The sequence below is a fragment of the Oncorhynchus keta genome, chromosome 7 (genome assembly GCF_023373465.1).
Source record: "Oncorhynchus keta strain PuntledgeMale-10-30-2019 chromosome 7, Oket_V2, whole genome shotgun sequence".
NCBI lineage: Eukaryota > Metazoa > Chordata > Actinopteri > Salmoniformes > Salmonidae > Oncorhynchus > Oncorhynchus keta.
In genome coordinates this window covers 29,527,644-29,547,633 of record NC_068427.1, presented here as the reverse complement: position 1 = coordinate 29,547,633, position 19,990 = coordinate 29,527,644, and the positions used below count along the sequence as shown (strand labels likewise).

At 43.9% G+C, this 19,990-nt stretch overlaps 1 protein-coding gene across 1 annotated transcript; it reads left to right on the top strand.

The window, feature by feature from the left end:
* Positions 1-8: 8 nt before the first annotated feature.
* Positions 9-18,756, top strand: LOC118386275 (dnaJ homolog subfamily C member 15-like). The gene is made up of 6 exons (XM_052522502.1): positions 9-255; positions 1,128-1,179; positions 15,374-15,447; positions 16,136-16,215; positions 16,563-16,633; positions 18,266-18,756. Exons 1-6 carry the CDS (start codon positions 148-150, stop codon positions 18,334-18,336), a joined length of 456 nt encoding a protein of 151 aa, XP_052378462.1. The 5' UTR covers positions 9-147; the 3' UTR covers positions 18,337-18,756.
* Positions 18,757-19,990: the final 1,234 nt, after the last annotated feature.

The window sequence follows — 19,990 nt, the reverse complement described above, 5'->3', positions numbered from 1 at the left end:
GATGATTTATTAAAATGTTCCAGATTTCCACAATATTGTGCAAAGTGGATCACCCGGTCGTTATGTATTACGAAATGTTTTTTTCAATTGACACTGGTTGTCCGCTCAGACGCTCCATAGTTGTGTCCTTCAAGTGACAGCGGCATCATGGCAAATGCTGGTAGCAGGGTATCTATTGAAGGAGAAACTATGCGATATGCTGAATACAATTCTCAATCTAAAATCAGGAGTGAAACAGAAATCGACAAAAGACTTGTAAGTATATTTTGTTGTTTGAATATTTGGTGGATAACAAGCGCTGGTTATTTCACAGGCCTGCAGCTAAGATAGCGAGCTAGCTAATGCCAGAACCTTCTATTTACTAGCAATTAGCTGGTGGATAGTTACAGTACTAGCAACAGAAGGTCGGTTGTGTCATCACGGGGATGAATCTAGCAATCGCCAGTAACATGAATGTCATATAACAGGCTGTGATGTAATCAGTCGGCTGAGTGACTCAGGCTTGCAATGAAAACTGCGTTAATTTTTGTTGTTGTTGACTGGTGGAAAAAGTACCCAATTGTCATACTTGAATAAAAGTCAATATACCTTAATAGAAAATGACTCAAGTAAAAGTCACCCAGTAAAATAGTACTTGAGTAAGTCTAAAATTATACATAAGTATCAAAAGTAAAAGTAGAAATCATTTCAAATTCCTTATATTAAGCAAACCAGTCCGCACCATTTAATTTTTTTAAATTGTATTTACGGATAGCCAAGTGCACACTCAGACAATTTACAAACGAAGCTTGTGTGTTTAGTTTGTCTGCCAGATCAGAGGGAGTAGGGATGACCAGGGATGTTCTCTTGTGAAGTGCGCGAATTTAACAATTTTCCAGTCCTGCTAAGTATTAAAAAGATTTGTAGTGAATACTTTTGTGTGTCAGGCATAATGTATGGAGTAAAAAGTACATGCTTTTCTCTAGGATTATAGTAAAGTAAAAGTATAAGTTGTCAAAAATATAAGTAGTAAAGTACAGATACCCCCAAAAAACTACTTAAGTAGATCTTTCAAGTATTTTTACTTAAGTATTTTACACCACTGTTGACTCATGGATTGTTGTATTGATATTGTTCTGTATCTTCAGGGTGGTACTCTGATAGCGGTTGGCCTTGGTGTTGCTGCTGCAGGCTTTGCAGGTAAGAAATAGTATAATATACACACACACACACACACACACACACACACACACACACACACACACACACACACACACACACACACACACACACCTTCCTACAGTTTGTATGCCGGATAATGTGATATAACCAAAGATTTTTGGTGTTAATTACAAGTTTGCCCATACAAACCGCTGCCATAAATTCTTTAACTAACCTGGTATTGGCGATAATCACTTCGTTCTCGACCGGCTCGATCTTATGTAGAACATTTGAAATTGTGTTTTTTTTTTTTAAACTTTCGATAAAAGTAGAGACCCGGAGCTAGAAAATGGTATATCATACACTACAGTTGAGGAACAGTGGGTAAGTAATTATGCTTTGAAAGTTGATAAACTTGTAACCACACTTGAGAAAATGGCCCTTGAATGTTTTTGTAAACCTACTGGAGAGTTCTTTTTTGTCTACAGCCATTTATCAGTGTTCACACCCTCTTAAGCCTTAGCCCCACCCATCTCTTTAAGGATATACATGTGTTAAACAGTGAGTATGGTAGTGTACTAAACAACCAAATATTTCAAGACTAAAGTGTGGTTAATACTACGTCTATCGACATGTCTGTAGACAGTTGTCGCAGTGACATTATGAACATTTTATAGTCATCCGATAAAAAAGACGCGCTGCATGACATCAGCAGCCTGGTGGTCCAAAATGGCATCACTGCTGTACCACACCAATAAACCCATCCGTTATAAAATTAATTTAGTAATGTCAGTCTAACAAACCAGGCAACTAAAGGCAACTTTGTAAACAATGTTTTTGTTCATTTCTAGCTTGTTAGCTAATGTTAAGTTAGCTGGCTAGCCAATTCAAATAATGACCATATCAGAGCTGAAACATCTTAACTTTATCTTATTTACAAGTTAATGATGAGCTAATTACAGAAAATAATTTACAGTTTTGAGATTGATGAAATAAACGCAGGGCATTCTACCGGATAATTTTAGAACTTGGACACTCATTGGCCTAATGTTATATCCTAATTTTACTTTGGTGCAGATCATGTTGTGCTTTACATTACCATCTCTGGTAAACACATAATTTCAAATAAAATCAACATTTATTTGTCACATGCACAGGATACAGAAGGCGTAAACAGTACAGTGAAATCGTTACTTGCATAGGAGTCTTTTGTTTAGACATGTAGCTAGTTAAACAATGAACCATAATCCCAACTCATAACATTACTACCATGCTTAAATCTGCAGGTAGCTAAAGCTAACCAACTCGATTAAAATGTTAGCTAGCTAACATTAGGCTATAACTAGCAAAGCAAATGGCTTTCTGAGATACAAATACAGCTGAAGTCGGAAGTTTACATACACCTGAGCCAAATACATTTAAACTCAGTTTCACTTTTCCGGACATTTAATCCTAGTAAAAAAAATTCCATGTCTTAGGTCCGTTAGGATCACCACTTTATTTTAAGAATGTGAAATGTCAGAATAATAGTAGAGAAGGATTTAATTACGCTTTTATTTCTTTCATCACATTCCCAGTGGGTCAGAAGTTTAAATGCACTCAATTAGTATTTGGTATCATTGCCTTTAAATTGTTTAACTTGGGTCAAACGTGTCGGGTAGCCTTCCACAAGCTTCGCACAATAAGTTTGGAGAATGTTGGCCCATTCCTGCTGACAGAGCTGGTGTAACTGTGTCAGGTTTGTAGGCCTCCTTGCTCGCACACACTTTCTCAGTTCTGCCCACAAATGTTCTCCAGGATTGTGGTCAGTGCTTTGTGATGGCCACCTTGACTTTGTTGTCCTTAAGCCATTTTGCCACATCTTTGGAAGTATGCTTGGGGTCATTGTCCATTTGGAAGACCCATTTGCGACCAAGCTTTAACTTCCTGACTGATGTCTTAAGATTTTGTTTCAATATGCCCACATAATTTTCTTTCCTCATGACGCCATCTATTTTGTGAAGTGCACCAGTCCCTCCTGCAGCAAAGCACCCCCACAACATGATGCTGCCACCCCTGTGCTTTACGGTTGGGATGGTGTTCTTCGGCTTGCAAGCCTCCCCCTTTTTCCTCCAAACATAACGATGGTCATTATGGCCAAACAGTTCTATTTTTTTTTCCATCAGACCAGAGGACATTTCTCCAAAAAATATGAGCTTTATCCCCATGTGCAGTTGCAAACCGTAGTCTGGCTTTTTTTAAATGGTGGTTTTTGAGCAGTGGCTTCTTCCTTGCTGAGCGGCCTTTCAGATTATGTCAGTATAGGACTCGTTTTACTGTTGATATAGATAATTTTGTACCTGTTTCCTCCAGCATCTTCACAAGGTCCTTTGCTGCTGTTCTGGAATTGATTTGCACTTTTCGCACCCAAGTATGTTAATCTCTAGGAGACAGAACGCGTCTCCTTCCTGAGCGGTTTGACGGCTGTGTGGTCCCGTGGTGTTTATACTTAAGTACTATTGTTTGTACAGATGAATGTGGTCGTTCAGGCGTTTGGAAATTGCTCCCAAGGATGAACCAGACTTGGAGGTCTACAATTGTTTTCAGGTGTTGGCTGATTTCTTTAGATTTTTCCATGGTGTCAAGCAAAGTGGCACTGAGTTTGAAGGCAGGTATTGAAAAACATCCACAGGTACACCTCCATTTGACTCAAATGATGTCAATTAGCCTATCAGAAGCTTCTAAAGCCATGACATTTTTTGTAATTTTCCAAGCTGTTTAAAGGTGTAGTCAACTTGGTGTATGTACACTTCTGACCCTCTGGAATTGTGATAAAGTGAATTATAAGTTAAATGATCTGTCTGTAAACAATTGTTGGAAAAATTACTTGTCATGCACAAAGTAGATGTCCTAACCGACTTGCCAAAACTATAGTTTGTGAACAATACATTTGTAGTGGTTTAAAAATGAGTTAATGACTCCAACCAAAATTAGAAATGTATAATTTCTGAACATGTAAGCTAGTCTCTTACCCATATACATGGATGAACACTTCTCCCTCTGTCACAGATGCCATGGTTGCCCTTAGTTTGAAGATGTAATCCAGAGACAGGTGTTTTATGCAACAGCCTTCTTTGTGTTCACTTTGACTCCCTCCTCGTATTTGTAATCAAATACCAGAATTTTCTTAATCTCCTTAGCTATCAAACTCTGCGATCAAACTCTGGGCATTCCACTGATTTTAAAACTCGGTCACCTTCTTCCGTGACAACAACACTTGATCACCATTTCATATGACTGTCTGGTTCAAAGAAAATGTTTTTACCTAAGTCAGAGATTTCCTCATTGCCTGATTAATTTTCAGAGTCAGCATGGCACGATTGTCCTCCAGAACAGTGGTTCTCATCCAGGTCCTTGGATCCAAAGGGGTGCACATTCTTTGTTTTTGCCCAAGCACTACACACCTGCTTCAAATCATCAAAGACATTTGATGAGTTGATCATTTGAATCAGCTGTGTAGTGCTGCGGCAAAAACAAAAATGTGCAGCCCTTTGGGTCCCCAGGACCAAGATTGAGAACCAGTGCTCTAGAAAGTGGAGAGCATTAGCAACACCTTTGCAGTTCTTCGTGATATATTTTTAAAAAGTCGCATTAGAAAGGCTTACCAACGCATTCTGAGCAGCTCATGCATGTTATAGACAGAAGCATGCTACATGGCAGACCAATCCGAACTCCTCTCTCGGCATGTCCAGCCCATCAATAACCTCAGCAAATCATGGCTAGCAGGAAGGTCATAATTTAACAATTTTATTTGCATGTACAGATGGCATACAACTTTTTGTTATTAAAGCTCATGAATGTTCACATGTTCCAGAAGCCATTTCTACCCCAAAACATGCATTTCGATTTTTTTTAAATGCTTACGTTCAAATGTCTCGCCTGTGAAGTCATGACGTGCAACAAATGCCTAGTTTCCCGAAACAAGTCACAAATGTCAGTGTACAGTTGCAGGTGGCAAATCCATGTTTTGTAACGCAAGACAGTTCGTCACCATCTTAGCTGCCCACATCTAGCATTTCACAGCATTTTGCAGGAACTAGTTGTTTCTATGCAACACTACACATATGCAAGAGGCATATCTCACTTGATACAAAACATGGATTTACTATCTTTCTGAGTTTTCTCTGGTGTGTGTAGAACCACCTGCAACTATATACATGTATAAGATAAGTTTTTCCAGAATCGAGATCGAAGAGAGTACCGCCAATACCAAGTTAGTTGAAGAATTTATTGTAGCGGTTTGTATGGACAAACCTCTAACGTCCAGTAATGGACACCAAAGATCTTTGTACGCCAGATAATGTGATATAACCAATCACACATCCATGTGATTTAGAAAGTTTGATGTCTTACAAAACAGTATATTCCTGTCATTTTATACAGTGATAGTACAGATATCATGTTCCAGAGCGCAGCAGTGAATAGGCACTATGCCATTATCCGCATTGGTACAAGAGTGTCAGTCAGCACAGCTGTTTTGTATAGTGGTTAATAGTAAGGCAGTGTGTGGTCTGCCAGTTGCCACAGAGTTCGGGTAATGTGAGGTCAGTGTTAGTTGTCGTGGCGGCTTTGAGGAACAGCACAGTCTAATTATCCTCTCAATGTAAATGGAAAGGCCAGCAGCAGGCCATCCATGCACGTGCGTGTGTGCGGTCCCTTCATAGTTGATGGACTTTCAGCTTTGTAGTTGTAGGAAAACAGAACTTCCAGGCAGCCTGGAGGTGTAGCAGTAGATTTACACCGCCCACTCAGAACATGTCAGTCACCAGGTTATAAATAATGCCCTGATTACTCCCTGAGCTTAGCAGCATGGCTCTCATACATGACTGAGTGGTTTTGTGTTTTTCTCTTGGAAACCAGCTCCTCCAGAGGGGTTTCTGCTAACTTCTTGTGTGTGTGGACTTTATAAACAGAGAATGTTTGGCAGGGTATAGATGCTGACTGGCTCTGTGGGTTTGGAGAGTGACTGCAGCTTACCAACACAAACACTGACCCAGTACACACATACACACACACACTCTGATACATGTTACACATAGAAGTCCTTCTGTAGCTCAGTTGGTAGAGCATGGCGCTTGTAACGCCAGGGTAGTGGGTTCGATTCCCGGGACCACCCATACGTAGAATGTATGCACACGACTGTAAGTCGCTTTGGATAAAAGCGTCTGCTAAATGGCATTATTATTATTATTATTATTATAGAAGACCAGTCCTTATAGCCTTTAGCCGTGCCCTTATCCTACTCATCCTCTGTTCGTCTGGTGATGTAGAGTTCAATCCAGGACCTGCAGTGCCTAGCTCCACTCCTACTCCCAGGTGCTCTCATTAGTTGACTTCTGAAACAGTAAAAGCCTTGGTTTCATGCCTGTTAACATCAGAAGCCTCATTCCTAAGTTTTTTTATTCACTGCTTTAGCACACTCCGCCAACCCTGATGTCCTAGCCGTGTCTGAATATTCTGACATTTCCATCCCCAACTACAACATTTCCCGCCAAGATAGAATTGCCAAAGGGGGTGGAGTTAGCCTACAGAGTTCTGTCATACTATCCAGGTCTGTGCCCAAACAGTTCGAGCTTCTACTTTTAAAAATCCACCTTTCCAGAATTAAGTCTCTCACTGTTGCCGCTTGTTATAGACCCCCCCTCAGCCCCCAGCTGTGCCCTGGACACCATATGTGAATTATTTGCCCCCCATTTATCTTCAGAGTTTGTACTCTTAGGTGACCTAAACTGGGATATGTTTAACACCCCAGCCATCCTACAGTCTAAACTAGATGCCCTCAATCTCACACAAATTATCAAGGAACCTACCAGGTACAACCCTAATTCCTTGAACACGGGCACCCTCATAGATATCATCCTGATCAACCTGCCCTCTAAATACACTTCTGCTGTCTTCAACCAGGATCACTGCCTCATTGCCGCGGTCAAACAACCACCCCTCATCACTGTCAAACGCTCCCAAAAACACTTCAGCGAGCTGGCCTTTCTAATATACCTGGCTCGGGTATCCTGGAAGGATATTGACCTCATTCCTTCAGTAGAGGATGCCTGGTTATTCTTTTTAAAGTGTTTTCCTCACCATCTTAAATAAGCATGCCCCTTTCAAAAAATCTTGAACTAAGAACAGATATAGCCTTTAGTTCACTCAAGACTTGACTGCCCTTGACCAGCACAAAAACATCCTGTGGCGTATTGCATTAGCATCGAATAGCCCCTGCGATATGCAACTTTTAACGGAAGTTAGGAACCAATATACACAGGCAGTTAGGAAAGCAAAGGCTAGCTATTTCAAACAGAAATTTGCATCCTGTAGCATTTAATTATTTTTTTATTTTTTTTATTTTACCTTTATTTAACCAGGCAAGTCAGTTAAGAACATTGGCAACAGTGGGTTAACTGCCTGTTCAGGGGCAGAACGACAGATTTGTACCTTGTCAGCTCGGGGGTTTGAACTCGCAACCTTCCGGTTACTAGTCCAACGCTCTAACCACTAGGCTACGCTGCCGCATAAACACCAAAAAGTTCTGGGACACTGTAAGTTCCATGGAGAATAAGAGCACCTCCTCCCAGCTGCCCACTGCACTGAGGCTTGGAAACACTGTCACCACCGATTAATCTATGATAATTGAGAATTGCAATAAGCATTTTTTTGACAGCTGGCCATGCTTTCCACCTGGCTACCCCTACCACAGTCAACAGCTCTGCACCCCCCACAGCAACTTGCCCAAACCTCCCCATTTCTCCTTCACCCACATCCAGATAGCTGATGTCCTGAAAGAGCTGCAAAATCTGGACCCCTACAAATCAGCTGGGCTAGACAATCTGGACCCTCTCTTTTCAAAAATTATACCCCTATTACTAGCCTATTCAAACTCTCTTTCGTATCGTCTGAGATCCCTAGGGATTGGAAAGCTGCCGCGGTCAGGCCCCTCTTCAAAGGGGGAGACACTCTAGACCCAAACTGTTGTAGACCTATATCCATCCTGCCCTGCCTTTCTAAAATCTTCGAAAGCCGAGTTAACCTCTCTGAGCACGGAACCCGGTAGCGGGCTGAAATTCCACAACATACGGTGATCGCTATATAAATAGTCATATTAAACATTCATGAAAATACAAGTGTCTCACATGTATCGAAAGCCTACAATCTTGCTAATCCCAACTGCGTTGTCAGATTTTTAAAAGGATTTACTGCGAAAGAATACGATGTGATTATCTGAGTATAGAGCCCCATTAAAAAAACTATTTCATCCAGCACAGGCGTAACATAATCACAAACTGCATTAAAATAAATAGTTTACCTTTGACGATCTTCATCTGTTTGCAATTCCAATGCTCATTGTTACACAATGAATGATCTTTTGTTTGATAAAATACGTTTTTATAGCCTAACACGAAACATTTTGTGAACCGCTTGTGTCGTGAATTCCATCTCATTCCATTTTCGACGACACATTCCAGGTAAATATCCCACACAGAACATGACTTTTCCAGTCATGTTTGGTTTCATTGCAATCAACTGGTTTGTTTGTAACACAACCAAACCTGATGGGCCATTTCGCGGGATGTATTGACTGAAAGAAACAGATTTGAAGACAACAAGTAATGACATCACTGTGCACCAATGATATGACCACTGTTTCGTTGATTGACTGTAATTTTAACCCAATGACCACTGATCGTCTTTAAATCTAGCTGGGTAGATGGCCAATGAGCTGAGGTAAGCGGCAATATGCAATGGTTGTGTGTTGGAAGACCAACCCATGTCGTAAACTCAAGCGTAAAGAGAGTCATTCGCTATTGAAGTTTTATTCCGGAAGGAGCTCCGCATTTTACGCACAGTGCAGATTCAGCTGTTTATATATCAATCAGTATGGCGACTAAGTCAGGGAAAGTTAAATCTAAGTCTAGATATACAGATGTACACACAATATTAGAAGAAATTGATCGGAAAAGTGAGACAGAGATTGTTGTAGGACGATTCATTTAGCGAATATAGGAATATTTTTTGAACGGAGAGGACACCGTTGTAGCCACTGTGTATAATCTGTAACGTGCCTGCAGAAGAGGAACAATGTCACCGTTTTGGACTGGTAATATAAAATATTATTTGTGAAATGAAATAGCCTATTTGAGGCTGTTGAGGGGAGGGCAGGCCCACAACAATGGCCGAAGTGAAATGGAGACAGTAGATACAGCTGGTCTGTTGTAATATAATAAAGACAGTAGATCTAGCTGGTCTGTCATAATATAATAGAGACAGTAGGTGTAGCAGGTCTATAATAATATTTTCAACCTTATGTTCCCTGTACTGTGTGTGTGTTAGAATACCATTTTGTATATAGTTATTTCTTTCAAAATGTATACCTTCACCAATTTGGCCACTTGGGTACATTTGGGCTACTTGTGTGAGACACCTGGGTGACTTACATTTACATTACATTTAAGTCATTTAGCAGACGCTCTTATCCAGAGCGACTTACAAATTGGTGCATTCACCTTATGACATCCAGTGGAACAGCCACTTTACAATAGCGCATCTAAATCTTTTAAGGGGGGGGGTGAGAAGGATTACTTTATCCTATCCTAGGTATTCCTTAAAGAGGTGGGGTTTCAGGTGTCTCCGGAAGGTGGTGATTGACTCCGCTGTCCTGGCGTCGTGAGGGAGTTCGTTCCACCATTGGGGGGCCAGAGCAGCGAACAGTTTTGACTGGGCTGAGCGGGAACTGTACTTCCTCAGTGGTAGGGAGGCGAGCAGGCCAGAGGTGGATGAACGCAGTGCCCTTGTTTGGGTGTAGGGCCTGATCAGAGCCTGGAGGTACTGAGGTGCCGTTCCCCTCACAGCTCCGTAGGCAAGCACCATGGTCTTGTAGCGGATGCGAGCTTCAACTGGAAGCCAGTGGAGAGAGCGGAGGAGCGGGATGACGTGAGAGAACTTGGGAAGGTTGAACACCAGACGGGCTGCGGCGTTCTGGATGAGTTGTAGGGGTTTAATGGCACAGGCAGGGAGCCCAGCCAACAGCGAGTTGCAGTAATCCAGACGGGAGATGACAAGTGCCTGGATTAGGACCTGCGCCGCTTCCTGTGTGAGGCAGGGTCGTACTCTGCGGATGTTGTAGAGCATGAACCTACAGGAACGGGCCACCGCCTTGATGTTAGTTGAGAACGACAGGGTGTTGTCCAGGATCACGCCAAGGTTCTTAGCGCTCTGGGAGGAGGACACAATGGAGTTGTCAACCGTGATGTCGAGATCATGGAACGGGCAGTCCTTCCCCGGGAGGAAGAGCAGCTCCGTCTTGCCGAGGTTCAGCTTGAGGTGGTGATCCGTTATCCACACTGATATGTCTGCCAGACATGCAGAGATGCGATTCGCCACCTGGTCATCAGAAGGGGGAAAGGAGAAGATTAATTGTGTGTCGTCTGCATAGCAATGATAGGAGAGACCATGTGAGGTTATGACAGAGCCAAGTGACTTGGTGTATAGCGAGAATAGGAGAGGGCCTAGAACAGATCCCTGGGGGACACCAGTGGTGAGAGCGCGTGATGAGGAGACAGATTCTCGCCACGCCACCTGGTAGGAGCGACCTGTCAGGTAGGACGCAATCCAAGCGTGGGCCGCGCCGGAGATGCCCAACTCGGAGAGGGTGGAGAGGAGGATCTGATGGTTCATAGTATCGAAGGCAGCCGATAGGTCTAGAAGGATGAGAGCAGAGGAGAGAGAGTTAGCTTTAGCAGTGCGGAGCGCCTCCGTGATACAGAGAAGAGCAGTCTCAGTTGAATGACTAGTCTTGAAACCTGACTGATTTGGATCAAGAAGGTCATTCTGAGAGAGATAGCGGGAGAGCTGGCCAAGGACGGCACGTTCAAGAGTTTTGGAGAGAAAAGAAAGAAGGGATACTGGTCTGTAGTTGTTGACATCGGAGGGATCGAGTGTAGGTTTTTTCAGAAGGGGTGCAACTCTCGCTCTCTTGAAGACGGAAGGGATGTAGCCAGCGGTCAGGGATGAGTTGATGAGCGGGGTGAGGTAAGGGAGAAGGTCTCCGGAAATGGTCTGGAGAAGAGAGGAGGGGATAGGGTCGAGCGGGCAGGTTGTTGGGCGGCCGGCCGTCACAAGACGCAAGATTTCATCTGGAGAGAGAGGGGAGAAGGAGGTCAGAGCACAGGGTAGGGCAGTGTGAGCAGAACCAGCGGTGTCGTTTGACTTAGCAAACGAGGATCGGATGTCGTCGACCTTCTTTTCAAAATGGTTGACGAAGTCATCTGCAGAGAGGGGGGAGGGGGAGGAGGATTCAGGAGGGAGGAGAAGGTGGCAAAGAGCTTCCTAGGGTTAGAGGCAGATGCTTGGAATTTAGAGTGGTAGAAAGTGGCTTTAGCAGCAGAGACAGAGGAGGAAAATGTAGAGAGGAGGGAGTGAAAGGATGCCAGGTCCGCAGGGAGGCGCGTTTTCCTCCATTTTCGCTCGGCTGCCCGGAGCCCTGTTCTGTGAGCTCGCAATGAGTCGTCGAGCCACGAAGCGGGAGGGGAGGACCGAGCCGGCCTGGAGGATAGGGGACATAGAGAGTCAAAGGATGCAGAAAGGGAGGAGAGGAGGGTTGAGGAGGCAGAATCAGGAGATAGGTTGGAGAAGGTTTGAGCAGAGGGAAGAGATGATAGGATGGAAGAGGAGAGAGTAGCGGGGGAGAGAGAGCGAAGGTTGGGATGGCGCGATACTATCCGAGTAGGGGCAGTGTGGGAAGTGTTGGATGAGAGCGAGAGGGAAAAGGATACAAGGTAGTGGTCGGAGACTTGGAGGGGAGTTGCAATGAGGTTAGTGGAAGAACAGCATCTAGTAAAGATGAGGTCGAGCGTATTGCCTGCCTTGTGAGTAGGGGGAAGGTGAGAGGGTGAGGTCAAAAGAGGAGAGGAGTGGAAAGAAGGAGGCAGAGAGGAATGAGTCAAAGGTAGACGTGGGGAGGTTAAAGTCGCCCAGAACTGTGAGAGGTGAGCCGTCCTCAGGAAAGGAGCTTATCAAGGCATCAAGCTCATTGATGAACTCTCCGAGGGGACCTGGAGGGCGATAAATGATAAGGATGTTAAGCTTGAAAGGGCTGGTAACTGTGACAGCATGAAATTCAAAGGAGGCGATAGACAGATGGGTAAGGGGAGAAAGAGAGAATGACCACTTGGGAGAGATGAGGATCCCGGTGCCACCACCCCGCTGACCAGAAGCTCTCGGGTGTGCGAGAACACGTGGGCGGACGAAGAGAGAGCAGTAGGAGTAGCAGTGTTATCTGTGGTGATCCATGTTTCCGTCAGTGCCAAGAAGTCGAGGGACTGGAGGGAGGCATAGGCTGAGATGAACTCTGCCTTGTTGGCCGCAGATCGGCAGTTCCAGAGGCTACCGGAGACCTGGAACTCCACGTGGGTCGTGCGCGCTGGGACCACCAGATTAGGGTGGCCGCGGCCACGCGGTGTGGGAGCGTTTGTATGGTCTGTGCAGAGAGGAGAGAACAGGGATAGACAGACACATAGTTGACAGGCTACAGAAGAGGCTACGCTAATGCAAGGAGATTGGAATGACAAGTGGACTACATGTCTCGAATGTTCAGAAAGTTAAGCTTAAGTAGCAAGAATCTTATTGACTAAAATGATTAAAATGATACAGTACTGCTGAAGTAGGCTAGCTGGCAGTGGCTGCGTTGTTGACTTTGTAGGCTAGCTGGCAGTGGCTGCGTTGTTGACACTACACTAATCAAGTCGTTCCGTTGAGTGTAATAGTTTCTACAGTGCTGCTATTCAGGGGCTAGCTGGCTAGCTAGCAGTGTTGATTACGTTACGTTGCGTTAAAAGAACGACAATTGCTGGCTAGCTAACCTAGAAAATCGCTCTAGACTACACAATTATCTTTGATACACAGATGGCTATGTAGCTAGCTATGTAGCTAGCTACGATCAAACAAATCAAACCGTTGTGCTGTAATGAAATGAAATGAAAATGTGATACTACCTGTGGAGCGAAGCGGAATGCGACCGGGTTGTTGAGTGCGGAAGTTCTATTCAGTAGACGTTGGCTAGCTGTTGGCTAGCTAGCAGTGTCTCCTACGTTAAGGACGACAAATAGCTGGCTAGCTAACCTCGGTAAATTAAGATAATCACTCTAAGACTACACGCTCTAAACTACACAATTATCTTGGATACGAAGACAGCAAAGACAACTATGTAGCTAGCTAACACTACACTAATCAAGTCGTTCAGTTGAGTGTAATAGTTTCTACAGTGCTGCTATTCGGTAGACGGTGGACGTTTGCTAGCTGGCTAGCTGCTGGGCAGATAGCAGTGTAGACTACGTTAGGACGACGAAATACGAAGTTGCAATAGAATCTTAATGATAAATGTTATGTAGCACACTCATTTTGGAAGTTATCATTCTGAAACTTTGCACAAGTACTGTTGCCCTCTTATGTTTTTCACTGAAATTGTCCCCATCATCCTATCTGAATGTTTGTTTTATCTTGTTCATTTTAAAGATGATAATAGAACAATAAAAATAAAAAACTGAGTGTTTTTCTTTCATTGTATTGTAAACCAGATTGATTGTTATATTCTCCTACATTCAATTCACATTTACACAAACTTCAGAGTGTTTTCTTTCAAATGGTACCAAGAATATGCATATCCTTGTTTCTGGGCCAGAGCTACAGGCAGTTAGATTCGGGTATGTCTTCAGGCGGAAATTGAAAAAAGTAGGGGGGTAGCTCTCGAACAGATCACTGACCATTTCAAATCCCACTGTACCTTCTACGCTATGCAATCTGGTTTCCAAGCTGGTCATGGGTGCACCTCAGCCACACTCAAGGTCCTAAACGATATCATAACCTTCATCAATAAAAAAAAACAATACTGTGCAGCCGTCTTCATCGACCTGGCCAAGGCTTTCGACTCTGTCAATCGCCGCATTCTTAGTGGCAGAATCAACAGCCTTGGTTTCTCAAATGACTGACTCGCCTGGTTCTCCAACTACTTCTCAGACAGAGTTCAGTGTGTGAAATCGGAGGGCCTGTTGTCCAGACCTCTGGCTGTCTCTATGGGAGTGCCACAGGATTCAATTCTCGGGCCGACTCTTTTCTCTATATACATCAATGATGTCGCTCTTGCTGCTGGTGATTCTCTGATCCACCTCTACGCAGACAACACCATTCTGTATACTTCTGGCTCTTCTTTGGACACTGTATTAACAAACCTCCAGATGAGTTTCAATCCCATACAACACTCCTTCCGTGGCCTCCAACTGCTCTCAAATGCAAGTAAAACTAAATGCATGATCTTCAACCGAACCGCCTAGCATCACTACTCTGGACGGTTCTGACTTAGAATATGTGGAGAACTACAAATACCTAGGTGTCTGGTTAGACTGTAAACTCTCCTTCCAGACTCATATTAACCTCTCTGCGCATGGAACCCGGTAGTGGGCTGAAATTCGACCGTGATCACTACATAAATTGTCATATTAAACATTCCTGAAAATACAAGTGCCTAGAATCTTGCTAATCCAACTGCGTTGTCAGATTTCAAAAAGGATTTACTGCTAAAGAATACGATGCGATTATCTGAGGATAGAGCCCCATAAAAAAAAAAAAACTATTTCAACCAGCACCGGCGTAACAAACAAATGATATGAATCCAGCTTCAGTGATTTTTGTATCTCCCTCACTAACTTAAACATCAGCTGTCAGAGCAGCTTACTGATCATTGCACCTGTACACAGCCCATCTGTAAATGGCCCACCCAACTACCTCATCCCCATATTGTTTTTTGTTTTTTTTGCTCCTTTGCACCCCAGTATCTCTACTTGTACATTCATCTTCTGCACGTCTATCACTCCAGTGTTAAATTGCTAAATTGTCATTATTTCACCACTATGGCCTATTTATTGCCCTACCTCCCTAATCTTACTACATTTGCACACACTATATATAGATTTTTCTATTGTGTTGTTGACTGTACGTTTTGTTTGTTCCATGTGTAACTCTGTGTTGTTGTGTCACACTGCTTTGCTTTATCTTGGCCAGGTCGCAGTTGTAAATGAGAACTTGTTCTCAACTGGCTTACCTGGTTAAATAAAGGTGAAAAAAAATAATACAGGACAAGAACATAACTGTGGTGACCAGTAGAAAGGGGTCTGTTTGTGTAGGACAATAATTATGTACTGTGTTTCAGGTCGTTATGCCTTCCAGTTGTGGAAGCCTCTAGGACAAGTCCTGTCACAGACTGCTAAGAAGATGCCCACCTCTGTAAGTAACCCACAAACTTGGTTATGTGTTTCATCACAATCCTGAAACGTGTCTAACCATGTAGACCTATATGTTTGTTTTGAGCAACTTCTAATGAACTCCAACTGATTGTTAGTATGTCTTGGTACACTGTATTCTGAAACTATGCATGATCAACGATGACACCCGCTGGTTTTGCTGAAAACTCCCACCACGCTACAGACGCATATTTGCAAATCTGGGGGATTCATGAATTGCCCCATAAGATAGTCACCAAGCACCAATGTTTGTGGTATAGTACTTATTCCACTGACTGTCTGTAGGGTGGGTAGTTGGTGGACTGACTCATGGTCTTCAGTTTCCCCTGCTTCACCTGAGTTATGGCTCCACAGACCAAAGGCTCCCAGACAGGGTGATGCACCCACTGCCCTCTCTCACGTACGTGTGTGTGTGTGTGTGTGAAAATAAAGCAGTGTGTGACGTGAGATGGATGAGTGATCAGACCTCACACTGCGTGTGTCTGGCAGTTTCTCCCAGTGTGTACTGTGTGACAATGAGGCAGTGCTTGACCGAAGGGAGTTAATGAACCCTATGTACCACAGAATGCACTTCCACCCTTCTTACTCTAAGCATTTACACTAACATCTAAGCATTTACACTAACTCTAAGCATATTACACTTTCAGTACTAACATCTCTTCTCTCTCCAGACCTTCTCATCACACTACTATAAAGGAGGGTTTGACCAGAAGATGACTAAGCGAGAAGCCAGCCTCATCCTTGGTATCAGGTAAGACTGGCGGAAGTGTGTGTCATGCTCGCCTGTTTGTGCGGGTGTGTACCCAATGGTTTATTTCAGTCTGTGTTCATGCTAAGGATGTGTTTGATTTCTCTGTGTCTTTGATGGGTTTATATTAGTCATCATTCTTTTTGGTTTAGTTAAATTTCACACTGTCAATCAGGGAGAAGAGAGCAGAACACCTGAATAGTTTAGTAGTCAGAAGAACTCAATGTTCTTACTGCAACTTGTGAATGTGATTTGACCACTAGATGGTGCTGTAATCCTGTGCTAAATCTGTGTGTAGCTCTATTTTGTACATTCTTTTAATCCCAATCCTGTATCTCTCCCCCCTATAGCCCGACCAGCACCAAGTCCAAGTTGAGAGATGCCCACCGGAGGATCATGGTCCTCAACCACCCAGATAAAGGTCAGTTGACAGTTTAATCCCAATTTACTGGACATGAGAAAAAACAGATTGGAGACAACTGAGTTAATTATACAGTGATGATCTCCTATTACTGGTTCTTGTGTGAACACCATATCACCTGTCTTTATTGAACCCATATACAAGGTGTTTTTCCCAGCGTCAGGCTTGTGCACTCGCCCCCTCTCCTCTATCAAGGTTAATGGCCTCCCTCGGTCTCCCTCTCCTGAGAGGTGTGTACACACACACACACAGTCACGCTCATACACAGCAGCTAGTTTTACATACCCGTCCACAGTGTTTTTCCCTCTCCTGAGAGACACACACACACACAGTGTGTAGTTTTTACTCAGTGTGAAATGAGAAATGGCCTGTGGGATTCCTCTGACTGGGCGATAAGGGCTGAGGTGACAGAGAGAGGGAGAGGGAGGAGTTAGAGAGTGGGACAAAGAATAAATAGGGGATGAAATATGGGGCTATAAGCTCTATAGGGTCACCTGTAGGAACATCCATCAATACTGTCATCCTTGGATATGGCTTTGTGTTCTGTACCAGGAGGTAGCACAGTATCCATTATAGTTCATTTTCATGTGTTTGGTTACTGGGACATCGATGGAGAAGAGAGGGCAATAACCCACAGCTTCTCTGTCTGTCAGTCAGCCAGGTCTGGGCAGGGAAGAGTGGACCGATTCCTGTTCAGAGTAATGCATTGGAATGATTGGCTAATTACCTCTCATTATTTCCTGTATTTGAGCCAATAAGGTCCAGTGAGCAAGATGACGCGATTTCAGAATTTCTATTTATGCCTCTCTCGGCCTCTAGCCCTGTTTTTAGTGTCTTTCCTTCCCTGTGAGTGTGCTGAAGGCCGTGCCAGGCCGGCTCTGTGTTTGTCAGTGACTGATTGGCAGACTAGTTGAGGCCTTCGTCAGGCCCTGCTCTCTGTCACTGCAAACAATAACACTCATTTATTACCCTAAACACACATAGAGTTCTGTTTCTGCTGACACAAAACACACCACCGGGGGGGGGGGCAGTATACACACATGGCTACTAAGAAAGTGTTGTACACACACACACACACACACACACACACACCTGTGCCCTCAGGCTGTCTTGGTAGTGTCACACAGCAGACTACTACTCCCAGGATGCTGTACTCATTGACCCTGTGAGCTGAGCAGACCACTCTGCCTCAGAACACACACAAATTTCTATCATGTGTTTTCAGAGCAGTGTGGTGGGGGTAGGAGACGAGGAGAGGAAGTCACTTAAGACTATTAGTATGCGACCCAACCTCAGTTTGTGCTAGCTCAGCATACACCCATTTCCTGTGCTCCATAGTGATTAGTGTTCCACTGTGTGTTAAAGCACAATAAAAGGTGATTGGATGTGACTTAGACTGCTAATGACTGAGCCTACTGAAGTCCTCTACTCCAGACAGTAGATGTCACTGAGTTGTTGTTTTTTTCATGCCTGGGGAAACAGCTTGCATGCCATGTGTAGACTGTTTTATATTGTTCTTACCTGGAATGGATAGAGGGGTGAGAGGGATGGGATGGGGGGGAACAATGGGAGGAAAAAAGAGGATTAAACAGACAGGCATTGATGAGAAGCGGATGTGTGTTCTCTCTCCAGGTGGATCTCCTTACATGGCCGCCAAGATCAACGAGGCCAAGGACCTGCTGGATAAAGACCAACGCCGCTGATAAACTACAGCCCCCATCACACCTCTGACCTCCTGGACTACAGTATACTACAGATCTATTTATTCCAGCCCTAAGACATTACCATCCCCAGAGACTATTCTGAAACATTTTTCCTGAACAAGGATATCTTTCAAGTTGAAGGTCTCCTGTATAGTTAACTTTACAAAAGTCAACATGTCAACTGTAGTCTGTCTGTAAATACACTGTACCATAAGATACAAGATAATAATATTCCATAGAATAAGAAATTCAAACCTTTCTGTTACCTTTTTATTCCTCTGTGTGGTAAAGACATTATGACCATTGTGAGATTAACAACACACTGTGACAAGAGACCAAGCCTAGCTGAGCAGTGTGTGTGAATAACACGGTTAGTCATTTAACAAAGTTTGCTGAATAAAGCATTTTCTGTAATGGTAATCAATGACTCATTATTGTGTTTCTGTGATTAGTCCCTTTCCTCTGCGCTGAGATGCCATTGTAGTAAATGACTAACAGTGCTGCAGCATCTGATGAGAGAGGGAACATTGGGTAAGAGCTGTTTTTGAAGCTCCTGCAGTGAGCTGTGACACTTTACTTTAAGTGAGCCATTTCACCAGCAGCTTGCAGTAGGTTTTTCCACATATCTAGGAGGAAGGCTAGACAGCCATGTAATCTGCACCATGTTGCCTTCATTCCAGCATGCTTTAGCTAGGCATCATTAAAAATCACCTCATTCTGGTAGAATGCAGTTCCCAACTGATGTTCCAGTGAACCATGTCCGTCTCTGTTGGAAAGCTATTGATTATCATGTAGAGCAGCGAGGGGCAACTTTTATGGAGGTGGCGGCCACAACAAAACCAAACTCCGATTTTTATTGGTCCATGGGCTTACAAAACGGGTCCGCCAGTGGCCCATCCCTGATGTAGAGGGTGAGTGCGTCAGGTGTGTGAGTGTCTTGCTGTAGTACAGGTTAGGGCTCTGTGCTTGGCTGATCTATGCTGTCAGGTGTCTGTTCGTGTGTTGCTGTAGTACAGGTTAGGGCTCTGTGCTTGGCTGATCTATGCTGTCCCTCCTGTGGATGGGTCTATTTCTAGCTTTCCTCTCCCTGTGAAGAACCCACATGGCCCTCCTGAGCCTCTCTCCCTGACCCCTCTCTCCCACTGCCCCCCCACCTATCAGGGTATCTTTCCATTACCATGTGTGAAAAGATTTTGCTTCGCCAGCTTCCTGCTGTCCAAAAGGTTTGTTTTGCCAAGCTTCTGCATCTGTGCAGTACTGCCATGCTGGAGAGAGGGGAAATGACTCGCTTTTATAACCCACACCTCATAAAAACTCTAACAGCTTGTGCACTATACATATGCAGGGCTCTGGGAATTTGCCGCAAAAAAAAGTGTAACTGCCAAAATAAAGGAAACACTTGTAAATGAGGATAAAGTATATTGAAAGATTGTGCTTTTTTTTGCAAGTCTGGTTCCTGAGTTAATTAAGCAATTAAAAACATCCCATCATGCCTAGGGTCATGTATAATAATGCCCAGTTACCCATTATTTTGGCTACCATGGCTAGAAGAAGAGATTTTAGGGTGTGTGCGCAGCTGTCACCAGATCTCTGTAACGGCGTTCGTCTGTTGAAAGAGGAGAGTCGGACCAAAATGCGGCGTGGTGGTTACTCA